Source organism: Setaria italica, chromosome II, assembly GCF_000263155.2.
Source record: "Setaria italica strain Yugu1 chromosome II, Setaria_italica_v2.0, whole genome shotgun sequence".
In the NCBI taxonomy this organism is placed as follows: Eukaryota; Viridiplantae; Streptophyta; class Magnoliopsida; order Poales; family Poaceae; genus Setaria; species Setaria italica.
In genome coordinates, this window is record NC_028451.1 from 1,822,947 (window position 1) to 1,841,211 (window position 18,265).

General features: G+C 42.1%; 2 protein-coding genes and 2 pseudogenes across 2 annotated transcripts; 3 read left to right on the plus strand and 1 right to left on the minus strand.

Annotated features, from left to right (window-relative positions):
* Positions 1-2,278, minus strand: part of LOC101774409 — a 4,666-nt pseudogene extending 2,388 nt beyond the window's left edge.
* A 6,275-nt stretch (positions 2,279-8,553) lies between these two features.
* Positions 8,554-10,395, plus strand: LOC101774811. The gene has a single exon (XM_012843929.3). It carries the CDS (start codon positions 8,599-8,601, stop codon positions 10,087-10,089), a length of 1,491 nt encoding a protein of 496 aa, XP_012699383.1. The 5' UTR covers positions 8,554-8,598; the 3' UTR covers positions 10,090-10,395.
* Positions 10,396-13,873: 3,478 nt separating this feature from the next.
* On the plus strand, positions 13,874-15,917 carry LOC105913554 (putative disease resistance protein RGA3). The gene is made up of 2 exons (XM_012843948.2): positions 13,874-14,266; positions 14,337-15,917. The coding sequence occupies exon 2, from the start codon at positions 14,389-14,391 to the stop codon at positions 15,124-15,126; it is 738 nt and encodes a 245-aa protein (XP_012699402.1). The 5' UTR covers positions 13,874-14,266; positions 14,337-14,388; the 3' UTR covers positions 15,127-15,917.
* Positions 15,629-17,907, plus strand: LOC101775216 (annotated as a pseudogene).
* The last annotated feature ends 358 nt before the right edge of the window (positions 17,908-18,265 follow it).

Sequence of the window (18,265 nt, forward strand, 5' to 3'; positions counted from 1 at the left end):
CCTCCATCTGTATAATTAGTTTTATAATTAGCTCAGGTTTAGTCCTCCTAATTAGTCTCCGAATATTCGATGTGACATGAATTTTAGACCGGACTAAAGATCCAAACACCCCCTAAGAGTCAAAGATAGGAGTAAATGAAAAAAGGCAGAGTGTTTTTAGATGGATTATATTACTTTGATCTAAAATCTTTCTTATTTAAAATTAATAAAATTTCTTTATAAAAAAATGGTCTGTAACATATATTTGGATAATGATTTTTAGATATGAACAACAAAGAACATATCACCGGATGGATGGCTCTTATTTTTTCCAAGCACTTTGAAATTTCTCTAATTATTAGATACTACCTCCATCCTAAATTATAGGTCATTTTAACTTTTTTAGATTCATTAATTTTTCTATGCACTTAGATATACACTATGTCTAGATGCATAGCAAAAACTATGAATTTAGAAAGAGTAAATTGCACCCACCATACAGCAACTTGTCAGGTGGGTGCAGATTGGTCCACTAACTTGTAAAATGCTCAATCTAATATAATAACTTATCAAGTAGGTGCAGATTGGTCCATCAACTTGTGAAATGTTTAATCTAGTACAATAACTTGATAGGTGGGGTGCATATTAATAAAAAACTTGTAAAATGCTCAATTTAGTGCAATAACTTGGCAAATTGGTGCATCTACATTCCAAATTATATGACAAACAACATATTTGCTAATGCTAGGCTAGAGTATATTCGCGTCAAAACAAGTTATTGAGCATTATTTGACAATTAATATTCGTATCGCAATGGTAACATATTCGGCTAGTACTAGAACCTTCAAAGTTTAGAAAAATTAATGTTATATTTTTGTATTAATTGTTTCTATACAATGATTTAATTTTAATTAGGAATATTTAATTTCATATTGATAAGTTCACCCTCACTATTTTCACATGTTTGATTATTTGCATTTTTTTCAGCTAAAAAACCGAATATGTTAATACATACTAACAATACCTTTTACAAATTTCGCATAAATATTTTTAAAACCTCATGTATTTGTTTAGAAAGTAAAAATGAGCTAAAATAATAGAAAGATATGCTTCTTTATAATTGTTTAATACATGAGTAGAAACGTAAAAGAAAACCTAAAATCCCATGATCTCTCTTATGGACTTTAGTCTTTCGGTTTTCGGTAATATGAATGGTGTAATTCTAAATTTGATTCAATTTTACCTAATAAACAAATATGTTATGAACATAGTTTAGAAGCAACAGACTAGTCATGATCTATGATTTTTATTGACAAAAAATAATAATACACATGTCCATCTACTTTACTTAAAATGTCATCATTGTAAAGTTTGGACTGTAGCCAGAGGTAGTGGGCCACGGCCACTGCGAGACACAATTTCTTCGTATACAGTAGAAAATGGCTACTGTTCATTAGTATTTAGAGCTTACTTTCTCTAATTACTTAGGCTTATTTAGAGCTTACTTTCTCTAATTACTTAGGCTGGCCCCTCCTGTTGCTTTGCTCCAGCTCCATCACTGATTGTAAGTGCACCTATTTGTCAAGTTATTGTACTAAATTAAGCATTTTACAAGTTGTTGGACAAATTGGCACCCACCTATCAAGTTATTGTACTAGATTGATTATTTTACAAGTTGTTGGACCAATCTGCATCCACCTGATAAGTTGTTGTATGGTGGATGTAATTTACTCATTAGAAAAGCCAAAATAAACTATAATTTGGAACGAAGGGAATATCTCATAATAAATGGATAGTACAACTTATGAAAAAAAAAGAGATAGTAGAATTAAGCTTACCGACGAGAGGAACGATATTCTTGTGGCGAAGGCGGTACCTCCGCCAGGAAGTCCTCGTACCCCCGGTTATCGGCCCGGGTGAACTTCTTGACGGCAACCTCCATGAACTCTCCCTTCTTCGCAGCAGGAAGCCTGCACCTGTAAACGGCGCCGAACCCGCCTTGGCCCAGCCTCGTGCTCTCATGGAAGTTGTTGGTGGCCTTCCTGATGTCGGCGAAGTCGACCTGCATCGGCACACCAGGAAGGCACTGCATGTTCTTGGAGAGCTGGTCCAGGTCCTTCTTCCACCTCCGGTACTTGGAGTTCAAGTAGAGGTAGACAGCAGCGGCAATGGCGGATGCTGCAGCCGCTGACCCGAGGACGGAAGACAGTATGGTGACAGTATTGGGCCCCTGTGAGTGCACAGTCTCCGGGAACTCGATCGTGAAGCTCCAGGTATGGAGCTGCAAGAGCTGACCCATGGTGGACGAGAGGGCCAAGACTAAGCCATCCGGAGAAAGGGCGTCTCTGGCATCCAGTTGCAATGTGGCTTCGTCAGGCACCGTCTCTGTTCATCCATCAAGAACTAGGTAGACAGAGAGGCTGTGCGCAACGCGATCGTAATCGATCCGCACGCCGTATCGTCTCCCTGCATTATTGTTAGGATCATCGTTTTCCGGTGGCTGGAAGGTAACCCGGATTGTTCTTCCAGAATGAAACGCTGTGTTCTCCAGTGTGTCGATCTTGACAGGCTCAAAGCTCATGGGCTTAAAGCGGGTAAAATACCCAGGGTCGCCAGACGGAGGCTCAAGTCTTGGGAGGATGTCGAATAAGAGAGTGCTTAGGCTTTCTACGGTCAAGGTGAAGACGATGCTGAAAGATGCCTCATGCAGGTCCATCCTTTCGTCACCGCGGCGGCTCGTCTTCCATGGATCAGACCATTTGGGGATGACGAACCACCCCGGATCGGTCAGGTTGAACCCAAGCTGAGATGAATTCCTCATGTAGTAGCCGAGGCTGCCTGGTTGTAAGGTCACCGACGATCCGTCGCCGCGGCGGAACAAGAGGCCCTGGTTCATCTGCTCGAAGGTGATGTTCCAGGAGTACCTAGCAATCCGATTCTGGTTGGAGCTGGAGCATGTGCATGGTTTGAAGTGGGAGAAGAACAGTGGACATATGATTAGGAGGATGGTGAAGAAGCTTTGGACAGGGGGTAATCCAATCTTGTTGGTAGCCTCACAGGCCATCCTAGTTCTTAGCTCCTGCCCGGCATGTACTGCAGCATATCTCTCCCCAGTTCCTTTTCTTTTTATCTTTTGGTATGGATCAGGCTGGGTCAGTCGTGCTGTGGAGTTGGAACCGTAACCGACACAACTCTCACCTCATTTAGAAGCCTGACCTCAGCACTGACATGTACAACTGACCGTTGATGACGGCGAGAAGCGCGTGATGACTTATGACAAACTAAAATGCCTTAAATTTTAGAATGGATATATGCATATGTATTACTTAGCCACCTTAAGAAGGTTTTGGAAGTCCAGTGTTTTTAGGGCAGGTGAATAGCAACTCTAGAATTAATTACCATAACATTTATTTGCGAGAAAATTACCATAGCATCTCGACGTAACTGTTGTACTAAAAATGATGCGAACACAGGTAGTAGGTATATAAAGTGGAGGTGTGCAGACAATTGAAAGTTGCAGTGCAGTCGCTAGCTACTTGCGTCAATTTTCTCGCAAGCTGATGCTCACTGTCACTGGATAACCTTTCTTGTTTTTTTATAAGACATTGGATAATTTTTGTATATCACAAAAAAGGTCAAATGATGGTTCGACGATTGGGTAAGCAGGTTGAAAAGTCTCGGTTCTAGCTAGCGAAATAGACTTTGTGGTCCCTGAAGTTTAATTCGATTTGGTTCTCATAAAATTAGATTTCTCCACCTAGTCTTTGAAAATTCTCTTGCAAGGTTTGAAACTTTGAATCTCTCCAATATAGTCCATCCATGACATGTACAGGACATCTCAGCACCCAGTCACAGTAATATCAATATAAAATATCCTTCTTACCCCATGTGAAACCTAAAGGCAAAAATGCCCTACGCACCTTCTCACTCCTTATTCCTCTAGAACAAAAGGAAAACAATATTTGATGGATTCCAATCGTATAAGAAAATTTAGTATTTGATGGATTCTAATTCTATAAGAAAATTTCCTGTTTTTCTTTGGAACAAAGGATTGCACCCTATGAAGGAGTCTTATGGGATGCATGGATCTATAGGAATTTTGGAGGAAAACTAATGTGAGGTTGTTTTCCTTTCTGGTTAGCCAGTAACAGAATTTTTTTATCCCTTTTCGATGGCTAGAAACAAATATTTATTGATGGAAAATTGAATAGCCAATTAATTTTATTTCCCAAAATTTTGTATTATCCTACAACTTTGGGGAAAACCTTTTTCCTTTTTTATGTGAGAACTTTCTTTACCATCTTTCTCACCCTCTTGATAAAAAAGGACAAGTGCCACAGGGTGCGTCTATGTGTCACAAGAGGCGACAAAATCCTCCAATGTCACCTTCTATATTTATCATCGAGCGTCATAAGGAACAATAAGATCCAGCTTTATCATGAAAATCATGTGCCAAGAGGAATAAAGAAACAACCGTTCCATGCATGCATGCAAGAGAAGACAAAGTTGATGACATCACCCATACCCATGTAGTTTTGAAATTTAAAAAAGTCATAGCTCATAAACCGAGCATCCAAATTGGATTCCGATTGCACCACTGTATTTCCTACGACAAAATCTTCAAAACAAGACCCCACTTAACTATGTTTTGGTAATATTTTTTTTGAAAATATTTTTTAAATATGAATTATTTAGTTGTGAGTAATGCAAACAAATTCTTGAATACCACGAATAAATTAATATTTTCTAAGAACAAAATATTAAACATGACGAGCAAAAAATAGCATAATGCGAACAAAAAGACTCAGCATCATGAACATTTGATTGTATAGGAAAAAAAATAAAAACTGAACATCATGAACAAATAAATCGAATAAATCCACAACGTCGAACAACTTAGCCTAAATGATCCAACAAATAATTTAGCATCATAATCAAATCAATCTAAAAAATAGGAACCACATGTAAACTAGTTATTATTACAAACTAATAATTTAGTTTATATAAAATAATAAATAATTAACATCTCAAACAAATATTATAACATCATTTTTACTGTCAAATAATTTATTTTATAAAGCGAACAAAATATCATGACTGTCGAACAATTTAGTATATAAATCGAACAAATATTATAACATCATGAACAAATATCATAACATCATGAACAAATAAATCTATAAACGTGAACAAAATATACACACACGTGAATAGATAATTTTATATAGTGAACAGATATGTACATATAAATAAATTTTATGGGATAGAGGAAATATATCTAAAACAACTTGTATAAGAACTCACAAAACTAATTTGATACAAAATAACTACCTAAACACAAGGAAACGGAAAGGGAAAAATCACATTGACATGAGAAGGGAAAAAGTAAACATGAAAGAAGAAAAACATGAAAGGAAATGGATAGAATGAAAAAAGAAACAAAAAATATATGGAAGAAAAAAGAAATGGAACACGAGAAGGCAAAGTGTTGGAATTAAATAAAGGAACAAATGGAAAGAAAAATGGATAAACACAAGGAAGAAAGATAATAATAGAAAGAACAGCCTTCAATAAAAAGGAAAGAAATAAGAGAAGGAGAAAATAGAGAGGGACGTGTTGGGCTTGACATGCTTGCATGCACAACCACACAACAAAATCAGTAGCAATGTATGCATCAAAAGAAGAGGAAGAAGAGATAAAAAATCCATGCAACAACCACTCTGATGTCGAATGATTCACTTCTCTCTAGATGCGTGCATGGTCGTGGGCCCCTGCTGCACTGAAAAGATTATTGGGCTACGTAGTTTACCCAATAGCCCATGTACACGTTCTTTCATGCAATAGATGAAGAAATCATCGCATATGCGATGTATACAATTACCAATGCCAGCAAAGAGAAAATGAAACGCCTGTCGGAGGAGGGAAGGCCTAAAGAAAAGGGCAGGTCTAGCATTGAATGTGTATAGGCCCAAGGCCCATTTCACGTGTTGCAGGTAGCAGCCGGTCGCGTTCTTCTGCCTCAGCTCACTCACCTACCCAGTGCCCACTGCTCGGGATTGGCAGCCATTGGAGGCGGCGAGCTGTAGAGGAGCAGAGCCTGAGTGGAGAAATTGGTGAGGTGGGGCTTTTCTCTTACCGCCCGGAGGGAAGAACGCAGCAGCGGCGGCGGGAGCAAAAGCCGGGACTGAGCCGGGGCGTACGGTGCAAAATTCGCATAGGAAACTCCACTACGCGCGCCTTCCAGATTTCCACCTCGAGGTATTTATTCATAGACTAAATCTCTAGACTCCACTACACGCGCAATCATCTATGATAATCTCATATCTGGTTTGGCCCTTGGCCATAATGAAAATGTGCAATCAAATCCCTATCAACAAATGCACCTAATGATGTAACAAATTGATGATGATGGAATTCATGTATGCCGTATTCCTGTGGGGCATCTGAGGCAGCAATGGAGAAAAGCCGGTGATACCACTGACTTTAGATATTGCTAGGTTTATCACGTGTGAACAACTTTTCTTGTGTATGAGTTCTGAATTATGAGGAAGAAAAGACTGTTGAGTTGCCATGTCTTGGTTCAACATCATGTGGGCTATGGCTTCATGGCTTGAGCACAATACTGAAGAAGTAATCCCTGACATGGTTACTTGTGCCTGAATGCTATATTGTCAAAAGAAAATTACTTTATCAAAAAATTGTCATAAGAAGTAAGCCTAGTAAAGTACAAATTTCTCTCCAGGCTCACTTTGTTGGCGCATTGCAGTTGTTATGTTTGGTTCTTCTCCACCTGAAAGCTTTACTTTTTTTTTCCTGGGTAGTTGGATGGATAGGTCAGGAAACCATGGAAACAGCTTTTATCTGCAACTAGTTGCTGGTTGCTAAGGAAGGCACGCAAGTCAGGTTGTTATGATAACTAGGATTGTGCCCGTGCGTTGCTACGGGCAATAAAACATTTATATTGTAATATATGGAGCATTCAACAAGATAATAATAATATGAAAATAAGCTCAAATAATTCTGTTATTCCTCTCGCTACTAAATCTGGACAGCATCATTAATGTGAAATCAAAAGTATTCAATTGATTAATGAGAAGCAAAGCTACAAGCATTCCTTACCTACAAGAACAATTTGCCCCATGTCAAGAAAGATTAGATGAAGAGGTCTGGTTATAACAGAATATATCAGTTTGTTGACAAATTACAATATTCTAGGAACAGAGACACCAAATATCAAAATGCTGCAGACAAGTGACTAATCAAGTTCCATCAAAACGGTGCACTCCTAGAAACCCTACAAAGGGGTCGGCTATTGACAAATCATGTGCTTGTGCTTCATCCAGACAGGCAATCAGCCCAGATCATGCCCGTGCATTGCAACGGGCAAAAGAAAAATCCACCTAATTCAAATAGGTCGATATACTAATTAAGTAATTGTTTCAAAGCTTTTACCTGGGATCTTATTATTGGTTCCACACACAATTCAAATATAACGATGCACTTATTATTGATTTTTGTTAGATAGCATAGCATAAGACACTACTGTCCTACACATTAGGTTCCTCTTCATGGTTATTGTATATATGTGCTACGAGAGATGATTTTTTTAAAGCAATAACATGAGCTTGAAAACAACTTTCACGGTGAAGTTTTAAATATACGGTCTCTTTGTTGCCCATTCCGAGCATCCTCATACAAAAGTTTAGACTCCATGATCTGAAAAACTAATAGTTACACTAATCCTTCTCTATACAGAAATGAAGGGTATCTGCAATGAACTATGATGTAGAAAGTGGACTTATCGAGAGCAGTGAGTGAAACTATGATGCCAAAGAAGGACCAATGCTTTTTGAAATAACCACACCAACGCCGAGGGTTGCACTCTACGCAAACATATATCCTTGAAGAGTTCATGGAACAAATTTGGCACATGATTGTTAGCACCGAATTCACATAAAAGGACATCATAAGCTTAAGATATTTTGACATAAAATTAGCACTGGTCTAATGCATTACTAATGCAGATTATCATTTTGTGGCAGCATCACACACCTGGTTTGCTCAGATCTGTCACCAACAAGAAAACTCAAACTGATGAATCTTGAAAGTAATGAATCCGTTATTTTCTTTGACCATGCTTGAAACACATATAGTCGTATTAGAAGACTAAAAAAACATTGGCTTATATGGTCTGCTTCTAACCTGAAGTTCATAGTGTACATGATTGTTATCTGGTAAAATGGCAAAACCAATGCTTCAGTCAACACAATTTTTCTAATGTTTTACTAGTCTTCTTTGTGCACCATCGACTTTCTACCACTTTAACTGGTACGACTTTGACACTTGTTTCTATCTCAGTGCCCCTTAGCTAGGAAAGCTGGAAGAAAAAATGGAGCTGGGAAAAACGCATTCAGTGCTTGTCAATCAGGAAGAATACAGTCAACACATGTGCATGGACTATTGAACTGGACTGACCTGCATGACTTGAACTAGTAACCACTCTTACCTATAATATATATATAACCAGTAGGGGGTAACACTTCCTGTTCCATAAAAAACAAACCACTCTAGAGTTTTTCTTGATACATCTCTACCATTTCATCCCACTCTAGAGAGAGAATGGAGAGTTTTATTTCTGCAATCTTTGGTGAGCTGACCACTAGATCCATAAATTTCTTCATTAGCAAACTCTCCAAGCCGACAACACTAGACGTGGAGGATCGCCTCCGCAGGGTCCTGCTTCGGGCACAAGTTATCATTGACGAGGCAAAGGGGCGGCACATCACAAACCAAGCTATGCTCCTCCAGCTGGTCATGCTGGGAGACGCCGTGCACTGGAGCCATTATGTGCTCGACACCTTCAGATGCCAATTTCACCAAGAGGAGGACGCCAATAATCAGGGTGTGAGTCGCTCTTCATCTTTGTCCAAAGTAAATTCTGCAATGCGTCTCTACAGTAGAGGTGCTAAGACTTTGAAAGATCTGCAAGGGGCACTTGACAATTTGAGCTCCATGATCCTTGATGTAAATGAGCTCGTACTGTTCTTGACGAACTACCCTTGCCTGTACCGCCAGCCTTACAGCATGCATCTCCAGCTGGCCAACTGTATGTTTGGCCGCCAGTTGGAAGCACAGCTAGTCATCAACTTCCTGTTGCACGTACAGCCTTATGGCGCTGATGAAGAATTGGAGGTTCTGCCAATTGTTGGACCAAGCTATGTTGGGAAGAGCACCCTTGTCGCTCATGTTTGCAAGGATGAACGAGTACGTGCACGTTTCTCAGAAATCTTGTTCTTCCACATCCAGACTTTCACAGATGATGAGCTAGCTACTTTTAGAGATGAATGTGAACTAAAACATCAAAATCGTGTGTCTGAATCGAACTTGGAGGCAAGATTGCTTGTTGTTATTGAGCTAATTGGGGATCTTATTAATGAAGAGGCATGGGGTAGGTTGTATTCTGCCTCTAAAAGGTATGCGCCAAGAGGTAGTAAAATCATAGTTACAAGCCGGTTTGACAGTATTGTAAAGTTTGGAACAACACGGGCTTTGACTCTAAAGTTTCTCCCCCATGAGGCATACTGGTATTTCTTCAAGACGCTTACATTCGGAAGCATGGATCCTGAGATGCACCCGAGGCTCACTCACCTGGCCATGGAGATAGCTAAGACGACACTGGGGCGAAGGGGCCACCTTAGCGCAAACATTATTGCTCATTTGCTAAAGGATAACTTTGACGTCAAATTTTGGTCTGCGTTGCTTGCCTTCTTGAGACGGTATTCTCAGAAGCTTGTCTCCCAATTTGGTGGGCATCCAGCTGATAGTCCAAACCAAAACAGACCTGTACTATTTGAGAGAATGGCTACGCCATCTGAATGTATTGTGCTTGATCATCGGTGTCAACACCCTTCAGAAGAGGAGATTCCAAAGATAAAATTCCAAGATGTACTATGTGGGAGCGTGATGCCTCGTGGGAAATTTGATGTCCTAGCATGGAGGTCTAGGATACCTCCTTACCATAGCTATGTCTATACTTGTGAGATTGAAGGGCCAAAAACTAGAGCTGTGAAGAGGAAGCGTTCTATGAAAAATGGAGTAACGAATTGTTAGTTTCTTGACTGTTAGTCTCATGCAGAAAAGATACCTGAATGTGTTTCTTAGGGTGTCACAAATCCTGGGAGAATGGCTACGCCTTCTGAAGATTCCGTGCTTTATCATCAGGGTCAAACGCTTTTCAGATGAGGAGGTTCATATTTCAGAATATAAGATTCCAAGATGTAACTATAGTACTACCTAGTCATCAAAGTGCTTTAGTATTATATTTTCACGAGATCTAATGAATCTCTTGTCGTTGCCTTTCCTCCATTTTGCAGCCCCAGAATGTGGGTGTTGAGGCTGGCATTTTTCCTTTATATTGTCGATTCAGTATGGTGCTTTGCTCTGATTTCAAGCATCTACATACTGTGTTATGCAGTGGTTTTCGTTGACAGCACCAGGATTCAGCACCTGCTGATTTTCCAAGTGTTCAATGCGCAATTTTATAGAAGTGACATGTGTTCAATCAATCATCAAAGGAGAATTAGGACAGAAAATTACTGGGAAACTTAAATTAAGAACTACACGAGACACTCTGCACTCTGCTGACTGCTCGGGTTTGATGAGTGTCGGTGTTGCCTTTGTTTTACTAGTGCAGGGAAGATCGAAGATGGTCGAGGTCATCTCTTGGAGGTACCCCGCCACCAGCGTCTTCCCCGCGCGCCCCCGGAGCTAAGTGTAATATTCCCAAAAACTGTAATATGTGAATGTTTGAAAAATTTGAAAAAATTAAAATCTTTTTGGTTGAATGTTGTGATAGTTTGAAGAGCTATAAATTTAAAATTCTGTTGATGAAGCCTTATGATCATATGTGCTGACCATACGAGGTACTGCTGGCCTCTAGGGAGGTGGAGATGGCGGCGAAGGCGATGTTGGATCAATAATGGGTACATCATCTACCCATTCATCGCCTTGAGTAGTGATATCCATTCCTCCTCAGTGAGACCTTCTAGAACAGGTGATACCATTGGCTGCTCGACCTCATTGGTAGCTCCCTACACATGTGACTGCATCGGCTGCTCACCCTCATTGATAGCTACCTACACATGTGACTGCGTCGGCTGCTCCGTGTCAACATTTGACTATAGCATGGGTACATCTTGGCTCGGCCGTGAGGTTTCTAGCGATGCATTATTCAGAACAATATCTCAGCGATGCCATAGTATGTACTCGTTCATCGCATCACCGAGAACCTCAATCCCCTCATCAGTAGGGATGTCAAGCTCGCACGACTCATTCAACATAGTAACAACTTGCACCCAGAAGTATTCTGGCAGGGGTTCCTTTGGTAACACATGAGCTGTTACTACCATGCCGGTTACGACCTCTCGAAACTTATTTTGTTTCCTTCCATAAGGCATTACCAACCTGTATGGTGTATCCACTTGTATGTCGTCTACGGGATACCTCACGTTTGCAATGGAGCCAGCACTACTCGGAGCAACGTATCCTGTGTTGGCAAGCTGCAGGGTTGGTTCTGCCTGCTTGTCGTTGAGCATCAGATGCTGTCAAGTTGGTTATCCCTTGTACTTGCTAGCTGGCAAAGTTGGTTATCCCTTGTACTTGCTGGCTAGTGAAGAACTCAATCAGCTCCTGCTTGTCGATTTCTCTCATCTTCATCTCAAGGTCTTTCTTATAACGGTCCCGCTTCCTGTAGCTTGCTTGGTCGTTCTGAAATGCTTTACCCAGGGCAATATTGATGACATCCCTCGAACATGCTCAGAGTGCTCCGCGATTCTGATTGCGGCGGTTAGCTGATCTCTCTCCCTGTTCGGCTTGAAAAGACCCTTCTTTTGCATCTCGGCGAGCTGTTCCAACCTCTCGTCAAACTCAATTCTATATTACATGCGCCGTTCCAACCTCTCATCAAACTCAATTCTATATTACATTAAAATAACAAATATAGTATTGTAATGGTTATAATTTGACATAGAATTTTATTCACAAAAATAATCCATTTCTAGTTTTTTTTTCTTTCTTCCCTCCTCTCTCTTCTAGTTCTAGATCTAGATCTAGATGACAAGCTAATAAAGCTAGAAATGATGGATAGAAGTTGAAAAAGAAGGTTGGAATGGCACAAACTCACCTTATATAGCCATCTCCTCCAAAGAAATCAAGAGCAAAACCTTCTCCCTTAGATTTGGTGTTTTTGGAGCTTTTCCCGAGCTCCTCTTGGGCAAGCTCCAAATGGAAAGTTGCCTAGGGAAGAAGATGAAGATGAGTATTTATAGCGAGTTCTGTGCTAGCGGGCGACATAAGCCAACCACTAGCACAAATCACCCCATCTATACTGGTGGTGGGCTAAGGTCGACCGCTAGCACACAGATGGATCTATGTTGGCAGTGGGCTTACGTCGCCGGCCAGCACAAAGGCCACTGTGCTGGTGGGTGCTCCCCCGCCGGGTCAAGGAAGCTTTGTGCTGGCGGGTGCCAATCATGCCCGCCAGCACGCTAATTTGGTTGTGTCAGCACAAATCGTTTCTAGCATAGTGGTACTACCTCCATATCAAAATACTTGTCGCTCGTCAAATATTTTGATACGGAGGTAGTATTAGCAAAATAATGCATGACGCTAAGGCATAGAATTTTCATGAGACATAGTAAATTGCTTGCCATTGGTTTGGTTTAATCTTACACCATTTAGCAGCCATGGAATTGTGGACGTTGAGACTTGCATTTTTCCTTTATGTTTGCAAGTAACTGCATATTTTTGTGGATGTAATTTCATTGATTTAGTCTAGGTCGGCAGGCCGGACTGCTGACTCACCGTGTCATGGCCGGCGTTGACTTTGACTCTTCTCTCGCGCCTCTCCTTTCCTCTCGGAGTCTCGGCCAATGAAGTCGCCAACCGCCAAACCACCCCCCCCCCCTCCCAAGAGAGAGAGAGAGAGAGAGAGAGAGAGCAAAAGGCATTTCTGGATCGAGGGCCCAAAGGAATTGCCGCGCTCAAAATTACACGCCCAAGGGCCCACAAGGCCCATTCCACTCGTTCCTCTCCCTCGCCTCCTCACCTGCTCTGCATCGCTCGGGAGTCGGGACTGCGCAGCGGCGCGATTGGAGGCGGAGTCGCCGAGAGCTGCAGAGGAGATGGGATCACGAGAGCCTGAGCGACCGCCGCGGCCAAGCATGCCAGCGTTCGTCTCCACCAACTTCACTGGCCAAGCCGCTGCCTCCGGTCTCTTGCGCGGGCCACAGACCACCTCGGCCGTAGCCTGCCGCGGTCCTGGCGGCCGGAGATAGAAGAGGACAGTGGAGGGCAAGCTCGGCCAAGCACGGAGGTATCTGCCTGTATCATTAACTTTAGTGCGCACGCAATCATCGCTGGTTATCCGGTACCTGCTTTGGCCCTTGGTCCTCACCTCCCATCTGATGATCTAAAGTTCTGAAGCACAACTCATTCAGCTTTTGTTGGAATTTACTCCATCTTCAGTTCTTTCCAGCCCATCTAATTTCACCGACTTGACATGTGGCAATTGAAAATAATTCGGTAGTGGATTCCAGATGCTGTAAGTGTGCTGGGGACTGCCTGAAATTTGGTTCTGAATATGTATATTTCTGTTTCTTTGTTTTTCCCGAAAATGGATATATAGTGTACTTCCACAAAGAATTCGGTAGTGCAAAGCCTTCATCTTTCTTTCTGATAGCGCTCGGTCTTCAGTTTTTCTTTGACTAAGCTTCACAGTTCATACACATAGACATAGTTCAGCATTAGAAGGCTACAAAGACTTTTCTGATGATATGGTCCAAGCTCTCACAGTCTACACGGCTGTTGCCTGGTAAAAGCCACTACAGTTTCAAATGCTATATTTATCACAAGCTTTCAGATTTGCATCGTGGACTAGCATATCATAGCTTCTGTTCATGCTCTCCACCTGCTGGCTGCTGCGTTATCTTCCTGACGGAGAGAATCCCTAAATGGAGATGTTCCTTTCTGCAGTCCTGGGTGAACTGTCCACTAGATCCATAAATTTCTTCATCGGCAAAATCTCCAAGACGACACCACTTGACATGGAGGATCACCTCAGCAGGGTCCTTCTCAGGGCACAGATCATCATCGACGAGGCCATGGGGCGGCACATCTCCAACCAAGCTATGGTCCAGCATCTGCACATGATGAGAGATGCCATGCATCGAGGCTATTATATGCATGCTCGACACCTTTAGGGGCCAATCTCATGAGGAGGACACCAAAGGTCAGGTCATTATTAACTCTTCAGCTCTGTCTAGACTAAGTTCTCTGAAAAGCTTATGTTTCTACAACAGAGACACACCTATTTCGAAACGACTGCAAGAGGGGATTGACGAATTGACCTCCATGATCCTTGATGCGAAAGAGTTGGTTGTGTTCTTGACGAGCTACCCTCACCTGTACCGCCAGCCTTACAGCATGCATCTCGTCCTAGGAAACTGCATGTTTGGCCGCCAGATGGAATCTGAAATTGTCATCAACTTCCTGTTGCAAACACAACCTTATGGTGCTGAAGAACTGGAGGTCCTACCAATTGTCGGGCCAATCTTTGTCGGCAAGAGCACCCTTGTTGCTCATGCTTGCAAGGATGAAAGAGTCCGTGATCATTTCTCAGAAATCTTGTTCTTTCAAAACTACAGTTTTACAGATGATGAGCTAGCTACTCTCAGAGACGGATGTGCAAGAATACATCTAAATCATGTGTCGATTACAAACAAAGATAGGAGATTGCTGGTTGTTATCGAGTTAGTTGGGGATCTCAATGAAGATGAATGGAACAGGTTGTATTATGCTTCTAAAAGGTTTGTCCCATGCGGTGGTAAAATCATAGTTACAAGCCGCTCTGAGAAGATTAAAAAGTTTGGAACAACACGGGCTGTAACTTTGAAGTATCTGCCCCGTGAGGCGTACTGGTATTTCTTCAAGACACTTGCGTTTGGAAGCATGGATCCCAAGGTACAACCAAGGCTCACACATCTGGCCACGGAGATAGCCAGTACACTGGACGGTTCCTTCGTTGCCGGGAATTTCACTGCCCGTTTGTTGAGGGACAACTTTGACATCCTATTTGGTCCAAGGTTTTGACCTTCTTGAGAGGGTCTTTGTAGAAGCTTATCTCTAGATTTGGTGAGCATCCAATTGATCTTCTGAAGCAAAACAGACCTGCGAATCTTGGAAGAATGGCTACGCCGTCTGAAGTTTTTGTTCTTTCTCATCAATATGGCTCTGCACAAGACAAGGTTCCAAAGATAAGACTCCAAGATGTGATGTAAGCTGGGTGCCTTTGAATATGAGTGGGGCTCCTAGTCTAGGCGGCTTTTAAGACTAGTGGGAAATTTAAGTTCCTATCATGGAGGTCTTCGATAGCGCGCTACTTTAGCTATGGTTGTACTTGTAAGATTCTAGAGCTAGAAGCTGCAGGAGTCAAGAGGAAGCGTTCTATGAAAGATGGGGACAAGCTTATGTAGCAGGATAGGTGAATATGTTTGTTAGGGTATTCCAAGTCACAACTTACAGCTAGCATAGAGTCATGATATGTTGTGTTCAGTATAAATAGAATAATGTGTGACTTTGAGGCTAGACTTATATGGCAGGTAATGAAGTGTTTCTTATTGGTTTCACTCCAGATACTATGAATTCGTTGACTTTGATTTGCAGACTTGCCTTTTCTTTCAGTTTCAATTCAGCCCTACAAGACACATTCTGAACCAAAAGAGATCTGCATGTCTGCACATCTTGGGAGAGTGGCTACACCTTCTGAAGATTTGGTTAGCATCCTTTCGGTCTTTTGAACCAAACAAGATCTGCACATCTTGGGAGAGTGGCTACACCTGAAGTTTTGATGGTTGATCGCTAGTATCAGCTTTCTTCAGAATAGACGAGGCGGTCACGGAGAGGCGAGGTGGGGTGGGGTCGCGCCCAGTGTGGTAGGCGCCCCAGCGAGCGCGAACGACGGTTCCGGAACAACCGCTAAAAAAAAGAATAGCCAAGCGCGGTGGCTTGCGTCCCATTTCCTGACAGGGCGGCCGCTCTCTCGTCTTCCTCCTCGTTCCTCGGCCACAGCTCGCACTCCGAACTCCGGCGACCGGCTCGGCTCCGCTGCCTCACCCGTGGGCCATGGCTTATTCGCTTCTCCGGAGGCGATTCGTGCGCCCCCGCCCCCGCCCCCGGTCCTTCTTCTTTGGCTCAGCGAAGAGGAGGGGAAAACTGAATGCTGGGGGTTCCGTGCTTCCCGGACGGGACGACCGTCCGCGGCGGCGGCTAGCGGCGACAGGGTCGGAGGATTACTTGCCGGTGGTGGGAGAGCAAGAGGGAAAGGCAGACAGGGTGCAGTTTGCTCCATCTCTAATTTCTTTCATCCCATTTGATCTCGTCGAATTGGGATATGGTAGAACCCCTATGCTTTTCACATGCCACGAATACACTGATGATTGCTTGAATTTTTCTTTTCAATTTACTGAAGGAGCTATTATGCAATAACACTGTGGGAAGCTACCATTGCACCGAGTACCCCGACAAAACAAGGTATGATACCACAACAATGCAGTGCATCAAGGTCAAAATACAGAGAGGTCTCCTGCTCGGTACGGGAGTTTCTAACCCTGTTAAATTTTGCAATGAATATGGCAAAAAGAAAAAAAATGCTGAGGAGAATAATTGTCTGCTATAGGTATTGTCATGGGCCTTAGTGCTGGTATAGCAATTCTGCTTCTTACCTTGAGTGCAATATTTCTTGTTTGTAAATGGAGAAGAGACATCCAAAAGCGACTGCGCAAGAAGCATTTCCAAGACAACCAAGGCCTTCTACTAGAACAATTGATATCATCGTATGAAAATGCCAAGGACGTGACAAAGATCTCATTGGAAGAGATAGAGAAAAGCACAAACAATTTTGACCCCACGTGTATCCTGGGTTGTGGTGGCCACGGTATGGTGTACAAAGGAATCTTATCTGATCAAAAAATCAGTAATCATCCAACAAAGTGAGATCAAGCAATTCATCAATGAGGTTGCCATTCTTTCACAGATAAACCATCGAAACATCGTAAAACTTTTTGGATGCTGCCTTGAAACAGAGGTATCTTTACTGGTATATGACTTTATTCCAAATGGTTCATTATTTCAAGCTCTTCATTCTGCTTAGATAGCAATTTTACTTTGTCATGGGATGATTGCATGAGAATTGCATGCGAAGCTGCAGGTGCACTTTGCTATCTTCACTCTGCGGCTGCAGTATCAGTCTTTCATCGTGATGTCAAGTCATCTAATATACTACTTGATGCAAATTACACTGCAAAAGTTTCAGACTTTGGAGCTTCAAGGTTGGTTCCTATTGATCAAACTCACATTGATACAAAGGTACAAGGTACATTTGGTTATATGGATCCAGAGTACTACCAAACTACACAGCTAAATGAAAAGAGTGACGTGTATAGCTTTGGTATGGTGCTTCTTGAGTTGCTCCTAAGAAAGGAGCCCATTTTTACGGATGAGTTAGGGTCAAAGCAGAACTTGTTCAATTACTTTCTGTCAGAATTGAAGTCAAGGCCAATCACAGAAATAGTGGATGCTCATATCCGCGAAGAAGCAACTGAACAAGAGATTATAAGTGTTGCATCCCTCGCTGAGATGTGCTTGAAACTTCGAGGGGAAGAGAGACCGACCATGAAGCAAGTGGAGATAACATTGCACAACTTGCGAATGGAAAGGTTGAATTCATTGTGCCAAGTTGCTCCAGGAAATAATCAAGAGATACAGCTGTTGGTATATTCAAGAGCTAATGGTGGTGGTACTCCTTCGGTTCGTAGCCGAACATGCTACAGTTTGGAGCAAGAGTTCATAGCATCTGCTGAGATTCCCAGATAAATATAATTTTCCTTTTGATCCATCTGCTTGCAGATTATTATCCAGATATGTTGTTATCCATGTACTCATGTACTCTGTCTAGAGCTGTGAAGAGCAAGTGTTCTATGAAACATAAAGTCGGTTTCTTCAGGATCACGCTGCAGAACCAGAAGGATATCTGAACGTTTATTCTTGATAGGGTGTCACGATCACAAGATAAACCTAGCTGGTGTAACTATAGTCGTGCAGTACTACTACCTAGTCAGTCATGTGCAAAGTGCTTTAGTATTAACAGAATGAATTGTGTGGCGTTGCCTTTCCTCCATCCTGCAGCCCCAGAATGTGGGTGTTGAAGCTGGCATTTTTCCTTTATGATGTC

What these genes read in the sequence shown, in the direction of transcription:
- LOC101774811 (XM_012843929.3), top strand. Translation starts at nt 8,599, where the DNA reads ATGGAGAGTTTTATTTCTGCAATCTTTGGTGAGCTGACCACTAGATCC.
- LOC105913554 (XM_012843948.2), top strand. Translation starts at nt 14,389, where the DNA reads ATGATCCTTGATGCGAAAGAGTTGGTTGTGTTCTTGACGAGCTACCCT.